Below are 10,780 nucleotides of genomic sequence, written 5' to 3' on the forward strand. Positions count from 1 at the left end.
GGTGTCTTGCATCTTGGATCTGGTCGTGGATCCTCGGAGCTAATGGCACCTCCAATCCATGGATCCATTGGAGGTTAGTTCTCCATGGGATGCCACCGTGCTCCAGCTCGCCGGCAGCACCCGCACCACCTCTCAGTCTCCCAGCAACAGAGAGGGGAACGGAGACAGTAGGGAAAGAGATAGAGCGGAGGTGGGGGAGATGAGTTTTCGAAAGCTAGGTGGAGGAACACCATGGAAGAGGTGGAGGAGCGGCGGCGGCGAGCGGGGAGGCACGCCCAGTGATACGCGAGCTGCATCGACGCCTGGGAGAGGAGAGAGAGGAATCAGGAGGAGGTTAGGGTTCGGGTCAGGTGGGGGGCTCTCTGCAAAATGTCACCTTTTAGGTGTGATTTAGTGGACTGCGGGTTAGTTTGCAAAGAACTGAAAGGCTTTTCTGTAAGATAGGCAGAAACACGCGTCGGCACATGGAGGAGCCACCAATGCTCCAAACGCTGTGGTGCAAGCAAAATGGAGTGGGTTTTAATCAACCCTGATGACGACGTGCAGAAGAAGAGAGAGGTGGTATGTGGTAGAGAGATGTATCAGGAAAGTGTAATGGTGTACAATGGGCAAAATCCTTGGGTTCCCCAAGGCCATTTTCTTATAGCTGGTGGCGGCGGGCGGCGGCGTGGGCATGCAGCGGCGGTCGTCCCTGTTGGATGGCGAGCTGGGACACATGGCTACAATCTGGTTGTCCTCATAATGCCTCCAGCCGGTCATGGGGTGGGTGTCACGGAGCCTTGACGTCGCTGATAGACCAGAGGGTACAAAGAGCAACATAGTAGGAGAGCGGGGGCTGCACCCGTCACGCCAACTCATGTGAGAGTATAAATCAGACTTGCCTAGTGGCCACCCCTCGTTTTCACTCGCCTTGCATAACATTGTTGGATGAACATAGATGAATTTGAATGGCACATTCCTTCCGTTCTGTGGAGTCTTGATCTCCCGAAGATATCTTCATGTTTCCTCCCAAAGACAGAGACTAGAGTATCACTCTTGATCTCCTATACGGAGCCCCTCCGAAGACGTCATCGCAATGACGCCAACTCACCATTCCGGAAGCCCTTCATAGTTGGTCTTTAGAGTTTTCTTGCAAAAAATAGCAGTTTGGCTCTCGCCGCAAGCTGTTCGGTCGGCACACATGCATGCAACAAGCTATAATACGGTCTATTATAACACGCCACTTTATTTGCTAGTTGTACTCCTACATAACATGCATACAACATAAAAGATAGTGGCTTAAGCCCGGCGCCGACGATACATAGAGAGAAAAGAGAAAAGGTATAGTGTCCTCAAAGCGGGTCCCTGAAACTGAAAGTGTGATTTGCGTAGATGTTTCCATTTGATAATACAGTGCTAGCGAAGATGATCGCAACAATAAATGAGCTCCCATCCCATCAGTCCTGACTCCATGTCCATCAGTTGGAAAACAAAGAAAAAATAAATACACAAAAAGATGATGTCTCATTCGAATTAAGAAAACACAAACTGTGCAGCCCAATAGCTAGGTGCAAGCGTGCAACTCCTCAGAATTTTCTATTCCTATAATATAACTATAATTCTTTCTTTTCCTTCCGTCGGTGCTGTTGTACTCTCTCCAAAGCGAACCGCAACAATCACGACAACATTTTACACGGTAGTAGTAGGTCCTTGACTTTTATATCTACTTTTTAAATTCCTCTATATATCTATACGTACACGACAATAATTTACAATCACAAGCAAGCCTTTCATCGAAACTTCTAACAAAGTTTAAAATTAAATAAAAAAAACCCAAATCCTTTCACCAACGACGATCCTTCACCAACCAGACTGAACGAGCTTGACTAGTTGAGGCCGAAGTAGTCGCTCATGGAGAGCAGGTCGCAGAAGCCGGCCGTCTGCAACTGATCATCGATGCCGTCGTCGAAGTTCTCCTGGAACTCCCAGCAGCTGGCGCCGCTGTCACCGAACCCGTGCAGGGACGACACATCGACACCGGATGGCCCATCCACCTGCTGCACGGACCCCTGGCTCATCACCTGATGCTGCTGATCGCGATCCACGCCCGCAGCGGCAGCAGCGCCCAGACCAGGTGCTGCCACGGCAGGAGGCGGGCCACCACCACCACCACCACCACCACAGCCCATGTAGTAGTCCGTGTCCAGCCAGTCCGCGAACATGACCTTGGGCGCTGCCACGAGCGCGTGGGGCCTGCAGGCGGCGGGCGGGTCCGTCAGGCAGCTCGAGTCGGCCGACGACGACTCGCGCGGCTCCGACGAGCCGGAGTCCGCCGGCGCCTCCTGCGCCGCGCCGCCGTCCCCGGGCTTGACGCAATGCGAGTCGTCTGAATCAGTGCCCGAATCGGTGGCTGCCGCCGGCGCAGGCGTGCTCGGTCGTCCCTCCTTGCCCTCCACCCTCTTCTTGAGGTACGAGTTCCAGTGGTTCTTGACCTCGTTGTCGGTCCTGCCAGGCAAGTGCCGTGCGATCCTAGACCACCTGCAGCACAAAATCGGCGTCAATAAACCATGCCGCTAGCTATACTAGCTCCGTTGGACTTGTGGGGGGGAAAAAGTGTCGCATGTCACGCACGCACGCTAGCCTTGCGGTTCACCCAAGCTCCTCCCCGTTTCTGTCGGTGGGGTTAGTGGAAACCCCAACCTTTTGCAATACGAGCTGAGGTTTCCTCCGGCCTTTTTCCCCGTGTGTGCCGATGGCTAAAGAAAAAATGTGTCGCTCGGTCGAAAGTGACAAGCGTGTACGTAGTCTATTCACGTGGGGCCACCCTACGGGGCCTTTGATTTTTTTGGGTGGGCATAATTGCGAAGGCCCCCGATAAAGAATCTCATCTTCTCGTGAGCCAACTAGCTGTGCTACGTGCCAGTTCGGATTTGTCAAAGCAGCTGTTCTTCATTAACTCGCAGGGCGACACGGATTGGTCCAAGTAGTCGACGGCATGTTATCGGATCATCCCTGTGTGCTTGTGCTACACTACATATATTGAAAGGACGACTGTTGTTGCTAATCCGATTCCCTGTACAATGGCCCAAAAACGATACTATACTACGGAGTACTGTACAGAAAATAAAAAAAAAAAGAGAGGGCAAAATGGCTTTGAGATAACTTGTTGCCGGACGCAACTCTACTGTATCTGTATGGCATTTAGCGTTTCTATAAGCTCTCATTATTTAGCCGGCCCAACTTGTCCCTGTTGCGCCACTAAAGCAGGTCCACACCTTTTTTCCATCCAGTAATAATAATAAACAAATATATATACATATTGCGCCAAAGGGGGGGAAAAACATTCTAATCATCGCAACGTGCCCTCGGAGCGGGGGGTGAAAAAAAAAATCTCCTCCGAAATTCGAATGTGCAGCGTCGTGGAGCGTGCACGTCAGCATCGACGACTCCACTACGGAAAAGGTCTCGGCGGCCATCGTCACCGGTTTCCCTTTCGATAATACTACTCCCCCGCGTTTTTTTCCGATCGGTTCTGCGTGTTCCAGAAGCGGCCGCCAGCTCGGCGCTGCCTGCCGTGCCGAGCAGCGGAGCGGAGCAGGGACGGGGACAAATGCAAGGATAGGGATAGCAGCGGCTACGTAGCATAGCAGCAGTGTGGAGAAAATTATGGCAGCAAAAGCGAGAGGGCAGGCAGGGCAACGTGGAGAACTGTGTGTCGTCTCAATCATTTGCGAACAAGGACTAGACCGACGGTGTCAAGCAGCAGTACTGTGCGCGGTTGGGATATGGTGGTGCTTACTTGTTGCCGAGCGTGGCGTGGAGGCTCATCACCGTCTCCTCCTCCTCCGGCGAGAACGTGCCGTGCTTCAGGCCCGGCCGGAGGTAGTTGATCCACCGCAGCCTGCAGCTCTTGCCGTTCCGGTGCAGCCCTGCATGCCGACGCCACAGACAGAATTCCGCAATTTAATTCTCAGACCAATGCATGCACATTTGTTTATATGATCAGATGAAATTAAACTACTGCTCATGCTCAAAAACAAAATTAAACTACTTGCGTGCGACGAAACGTAACGGCCAGTCAGGACTCGAGAGTGAGCCGGCCAGAGGAATTCATTTATATTAAAATTAAAAAAAAAACAGCAGGAGCGCTCCTTAGTCCTGAATGATGTTCATTTTAACAGAAGAATTCCTTCAGGTAACAGCACGGCTATGTTCTCGCCCTCAGAAATTGGCAATTGGCACTGGTGGGGTTCTGAATTTCGGACGCAATGCACCCGAACCACCTCAATTCCGCTCCTCCCACACTCGACAGGAATGCAGACGCACGCGGCGGCGGCGAATCGTTGGTCGGTCTTACCGGCTTTGGCGGGGAGCGCGCTCCAGCAGCCGTGGCCGTGGAGGAGGATGTAGTCCCGGAGCTTCTGGTCCTCCTCCGGCGACCACAGGCCCTTGCGGTAGTTGGGCTTGGGCTTGTCGCACGCCTTGCACCCCATTGCCGGAGAATGCCGCGCGCCGCCGCGAGCTCGATCGCCGAGCAGGGGGGAGGCAGGCAGCGGGTGAGCAGAGCAGGAGGAGATCAGCTACAGGAGGGGGAGGAGGGCTTCGGCTACACGCCTTTAGAATGGAGCGCTATGGGTCTCTCTCCTCAACAGGGCGCGCAGTTGGTAGGACTTTTTATAGGCACAAACGGTGCCGCAAGCTTCCCTCCGCTTCTTTCTCTTTGAGTCTTTGGCTGCGAGATAAACAAGCGGCGCTGTCATCACACCAAAAAATTTCCTGACGCTTATTTGTTGAATTATGGAAAAAAACATGGAGACTTTTTGAAGACATTTATAATGACTTGATTAGCGTTCTGAAATTCTGCATCGATCTGGGGTTCAGTATTCATTCACAGTGAGGCAGTGAGCCTTCAGCCAGGGTGCGATGCAAGGCCTTGGAATTAGTCACGGAGATGGCGGTGAGTGGCACGCGAGGCAAGCACCGAGCAGAGAGCTGGGTCAACTGCTCAAGTGACCCGCCGCGATTTAACCCAGGCAAAGCTGTGACCTGATAGCCTGAAGGGCAGAACAAGAAAGCACTGCTGCTACTACACTCAACAATAGCGCTGGAAACTATGGGCGACGTGGCCCAGCAACTCGAGACGAGACGCGCCCGGCCGGGAGAGCCTGTGAGGCTGTGACGATGACGAACGCGACCCTAGAGCGAGGCTGTCACTTTCCTGGGCAATTTTTTTCTCCGATTCCATACTGAACGTGGGTCGCTTTCTACATTACTGGCACCTACTACTCGTTATTATCAAAACGGTAAAATCAGCATCCACCGCAGATGATCAGACAGACACCTGTAAGGCTGTAGCTAGCCTCCTCGAACCCTAGATTGTTCTTGACGCCCTTTTGCATTTCGCCCCGCAATTGCTCCCAAAGTGTGCAGCGGGGGTCTGTCTATGTAAAAAAAGAAGAAGAAGAAGAAGAAGAATTGTTTATCTGCCTTTGCCCGTCGTCCCTTTTCTTTACGGCAGAAAGGGACTTGCTTCAAATAGAAGCCAAGAATGTGTATAGCAGGAGCTGGACACACAGCTTAGCCAGAAGCCAGGCCAAGAGCCAGGACTCACTCACTCACTCACACACACAGCCGTGACACGGCACGGAGTCAGTCCTTTGCCCTGCATTCAACGCGGGCGAGCACCAAGTCCAAAAGAAGGCGCAATTTCCAGTCCCGCCTGGGGTTACGCCCTCTAAATTTTCAACGCTTTTTGCAGTTGCTTGACAGATGACAGGTAATCTCGCCGGCCCGTGGCTGAAAATTAAACTCGGCTTCAAATCGGACCGTTGGGCGCGCTCCCCCTCTCCTTCCGCTGGCCCAACTCCTGCGCCGGCGTCGGTGTACCACGCTGGTGCGCTCCACCCCCATTAAGCGGCGGCGCCCAAGTCCTCGGCGCCCGGTCCGTGTTTAGGTGGGGGGCAAGCGGAACCGCCGACGCGCGCACGGGCGCGCGGAGCCGTACGCCGACCGGAACGTGTTCGCACGCACCTGCCGCGCGCACCACATGTAGTACTACCCAAAGCCAAAGCGGGCGCGAAGCGTCCACCAGATCACGTACCGACGACGCGCGGGCGGGCGGCTGGTCAATGCACGCATGGGATGGGAACGTAGTGGGGGAGACCGATCGATGGCCCGCCCGCCCGCCCGGACTCCAGCTAGCTAGCCGCCTAGCCCTGGCGAGCCGCGGACGGCCAGGTGCCAGGGGGGGTCGCACACCAACTCGGCGCGGCGGCGTCCGTTCCCAGCCGGTGCTGTCACCAAACTCGCTGGCGGTCCGTGTCGTGTCGCGGTGCGCATGCGTGTGCGATGTTTCGATTTGTCTGGGCTGCTGGTGCTGCTTGGCTGTCAGCAGTTAGGAAAAGGGTGGAGTATCTGCTCGCGCTGTCCGGCAGGTCTCTGCCCGTCTGGGGTCCAAAACAAATGGGGGATGCGGTGTACGTGGCCGTCGCCCATCCGCGGCCGCATGGGGCTGCGCAGCTCGTCAAATAGAAAAGTGCGGCAATCGAAGGTCCTGCTCCTGCAATGTTTGTATACTACATTGATAAATACCTTTTGACATGATCGACGACGACCATATGCATTGCAATCGAAGGTCAATAAGTTTCATTATTTCTTCTGGTGATGAAACAGGGCTCATCATCAGTAAGCTGATGAGATTCGATCAACTCTAGGGGTTACACGTGACAAACTAAGCCGTGGTCTCTTCCAAGTGTCCCAATTGCATATGCCATCGATCCAAGTGCATAAAAGAAGATCGATCAGCGGAGATATGTTTATGCTATACTATATGTTTTCCCGTCGGGCTAATAAAGGGCAGTTGTAAAGACGTGCGCGCGGTGCATCCGCTATGGTCATGGTGCGATCGAGCCGTGACGTAACGATATATGCATGCATGGGCATGGCCATGAAAGTTTGAGATCACTGACCTCGCAGATCAATACGTTTATTATTTCCTTTGTGGACTGGCGTGGCGGTGACAGTTCACACATGTCTGTGACCTCGTCGATACCACAACGATCTCCTACCAGCGGAGCCTTGCAGTTGCTACGGCTCTTGGCTACCTCAAGTCACGATGTGGCTGGTTTTGGGGCTCGGGCATGGGGGTTGTCTGCCAAGATCCTTGACCGTGGGCGACAATGGTGTCGTCTTGGCATTACGTCCCTCATTGCGGGCATTCTTGTGAGCCTCTTTTTTCTCTGTGAGTTTGATTGAAAAACTGTGGTTCTCCTGTTAGTGTTGAATACATCTGTGAATATTGTTCTCCGTTTGGAGGCATTGTTCTGGAAAACATATTGCCTCCTCCTAGTTTACTTTGCTTGTTCTATGTGGCATCCAACGGTTGCTTCTGAGATTACTTATGTGTGGTGGTGGTCTTGCTATTGCCTCCTTCATGAGTTTTTTTTTAAAAAAATATTTTGTTATTGTAAAACTCTTTTTCTTCTCTATTAATATATACTTAGCATGCTCTTATCCGCTGGTTCTTCAGAAAAAAAAATTATTTCTTTTGGCGTTGAATTAGCCAAATCAGGGCTCATCAGTAGCCTGATGAGATTCAGCTCTACGGGTTACACGTACGTGACAGACTAAGCCCTGGTCTCTTCCAATCCAAGAGTTCCAATCGCATGCGTCCAAGTGTACCGTAAGAAGATCAGCGGAGATATGCTAGCTTATGCTATTTATTTAAAATAATTTCCCGTACGTTGTCGGGCTAATAAGGGCCGTTGTTGTGAAGACGCGCGCGCCGTGCATCCACCATGGTCATCGTGCGCGCCGTGACGTAACAATATTCACGCATGGGCGTGGCCATGAAAGTTTGAGATCGCGAACATGCTAGCATTGGGGAGGATGTATGGAGAGGTCGTGCCATGGTGATGATGTATAGGCTGCACTGTCAGCGCGCAGCAGGCAGCGTGGCCCCGCCCATGCATTGGATTTTTCTACTTGATGGAACGCGCAACAACGCCCTGCATCGTTTTCTAGGGCCTAACGCTTTCCGAGGAAGATTCCCGTCGTGCTCCATCCAATGTTAACTGTACGTAGCACGTCGTATCGCCACCACGCGGACATATGTGCTGATGACATGGTTGAAATTGTACTACTGCTATGTGCTGGAGTATAGTATGTATAGTCAGTCCGATAGCAGTTGTCCAATTGTATCTTATCTTCGCAAACCAAATGAGACACAAAATATCTCAGTAGTAGCTGCGGAAACTAGAGTATAATAGGCCATGCTTAATTAATTAGTCTTACCAATGACACATGTCAACCACTCAAACATGTTCCAAACTATCACTGGCAGTATAGGGTAAATAATGGAAGCACAGCAGCTAATGCTATTAGTTCCCCCCACATGCAGAGTTAAATTAAACAGTGTATATATTATAATACTATATCACTTTAATTTTTATATATGACCACTACCATCCACTGTCGACTGCAAACAACATATACAGATACAGTAGTCGCCGCAACTAATGCATGATTGCTCCTGGAAACAAAGCCCATGCCCCCCTATATAGAACTTCAGCCATGATTGCTAGTTTACGATGGCATACAAAAGTGGCCTCTCAGGATTCAAGTGTAGTAATAATGGGGCTAATAACCTTTCTTCGTTTGTTTTTCTTTAGCTAAAAAACAACTGCACAAAGAGCTCGATCGTTACAGTGTTTGAAAGATGCTGCTACAGGCAGCTAGCTAGCTAGGGAGCCAGGGAGGACGGTACTTGCAGCCAATGGTACAAGTACAAGAAGCTTCCTTATCATCATTTCTGAACTGCCACTTCTCGTACTTAAATCCAGGTTGGCTGTGCACTTATTATTATTATTACCAAAATAGTCCAATACCGTCTGTACAAAAGTTTCGGCTTCCCTTTTATTCCCCATACAGATCTCTCTACCTATAAACATGGCGGAATAGTATTATATAAGGCCACGCTAGTTATTTGGAACATAGGAATTTTATAAGAATTGTGTAGAAATTTCAAAGGATTCAGTTTATTTTCACATTTAACACGAAAAAAAGGAAAAAAAATCCAGCAATCCAAAGGGGCCCTTAATCTATCGAATTCCTAGTTGTTAGACAAGGAAGCAATGATGGGTCTAGACTAAAACAGCATGGACATCTATTCAGATCTCCCCTTACTCCCTTCACTTGCCTCCTCCACCGAGGGAGGGGATTGGGGGAAGGGGGCCAAAAGCCCCATAAGCTAATGAAATTTTCATCATTAAAATATTAGAAATTTTGATAAAATTTGTATTGTTGGTCCATCTTATAACATAAAATTCTACCGCTACCACTTGGCTCATGCTACCACCATGGTTAAAGTCGCAACCCATTACCATGGCTAGCTTAATCACTTTGACCATGACGTTCCTATCGCAATCTCTGATTAACCATTTTCCACCATACTATCACATAAGAAGTTTTTTAGAGAAGACCAAAATCAAGTTTTAGGATCATTTTTTAAAACCATTACTACAACAATTGTAGAAATGAGATGACATTACTACACCAATGTCTTAAGAGAACTATTCTTGAAAATCAAAGGCAGTTTCTTGAAAATCGAAGCTATTCTAGCACTAGCACAACTAAGCTATGCAAGCCACCTACACAAGTCTAGCAAGAAGGCTAAACACTAAGTAACAACAACAAGGCACAACAAAGGCTAGCTACACTCCTAAACAAGAACTAATCTACACAAGCTAAACAACTAGCAAGGTAAACAAGAAAGTAAAGGAGTGGGGAGTGATTGTTATACCGACGTTGTAGTGTAGAGATATATCCAATCAATCACTCACAATCACAATAACAATAGATAATCCTTGGCAAGAGATGACACAAGATTTTTTACCAAGGTTCACTTGCTTCTCGACAAGCTAGTCCTCGTTGTGGTGATACACCCACTTGATGGATCACGAGCTAATTGGCAATCCAAAGCCAAACCCTTAGCGGGTGCCGCACATCCACTCACAAGATGGGGATCCTCCAAGCCACGAGCAATCCACTAGAATAACCAATTGCAATCTCCCGCGGGAAAGGCTCAAGAACCCCTCACAAATCACTTGGTGAGGCTCGAAACAATCTCCAATCACGAGCTCAACACCACCGCTGCTCCAAGCCGTCTAGGGTGTCGGGAAACACCCAAGAGTAACAAAAAATCCGCAGCAAAATCAAGAATCAAGTGCCACTAGATGCAACTCTCAATACAATGCACTTGAATCTCACTCAATCTCACTAGGATTAGCAATCAAGCAAGGAGATGAGTGGAGGGAGTGTTCTCTAGCTCAATGTATACCTCAAGTAATCAAATGTGCAAGAGAGAACCTCCTAAAGCCGGCCACCTCATATTTATAAGCCCCTCAAAGGGATAGAGCCGTTGGCTGTCATTGGGCAAATCTCGGGGGCACCGGACGCTCAGCAGGGAGCCACCAGACGCTCGATCCCCTACATCCGGTGCTGTGAAGTTAGCCACGTGTCCACCTTTGAATCTCGCGTGTCAAACTCTAACGGTCACTTGCGGACCACCAGACGCGACCAAGTGAGCACCGGACACGTCCGGTACTCACTGGTCTCGTACGCAGAGAGTTTGTCAAACTCAAGATCTCACCGGTCCAATGCTCACCAGACTCGTGCGCAGAGAGGTCTGCAAAACATCCGCACACCGGACTCACACCACCGGACGCACCCAGAGCGTCCAGTGCTCTCAGCCAGAAACCCCCTGCTGAGGTCAGGCCACACCGAACGCATAAACAGGGAACAC

General features: G+C 50.4%; 1 protein-coding gene across 1 annotated transcript; it reads right to left on the bottom strand.

The window, feature by feature from the left end:
* Positions 1,460-4,641, bottom strand: LOC8078889 (transcription factor LAF1). Its single transcript, XM_002454526.2, has 3 exons — positions 4,337-4,641; positions 3,779-3,908; positions 1,460-2,517 (listed from the first exon to the last, which is right to left on the bottom strand). The coding sequence occupies exons 1-3, from the start codon at positions 4,470-4,472 to the stop codon at positions 1,866-1,868; spliced, it is 918 nt and encodes a 305-aa protein (XP_002454571.1). The 5' UTR covers positions 4,473-4,641; the 3' UTR covers positions 1,460-1,865.

Source organism: Sorghum bicolor, chromosome 4 (assembly GCF_000003195.3).
Source record: "Sorghum bicolor cultivar BTx623 chromosome 4, Sorghum_bicolor_NCBIv3, whole genome shotgun sequence".
Classification (NCBI taxonomy): Eukaryota; Viridiplantae; Streptophyta; class Magnoliopsida; order Poales; family Poaceae; genus Sorghum; species Sorghum bicolor.

Excerpts from the sequence above, each read along its gene's own strand:
- LOC8078889 (XM_002454526.2), bottom strand. The coding sequence starts at position 4,472 with ATGGGGTGCAAGGCGTGCGACAAGCCCAAGCCCAACTACCGCAAGGGC. Across the intron at positions 3,909-4,336 it reads CGCGCTCCCCGCCAAAGCCG|GGCTGCACCGGAACGGCAAG; the intron begins GTAAGACCGACC and ends GTCGGCATGCAG. Across the intron at positions 2,518-3,778 it reads CACGCCACGCTCGGCAACAA|GTGGTCTAGGATCGCACGGC; the intron begins GTAAGCACCACC and ends TTTGTGCTGCAG.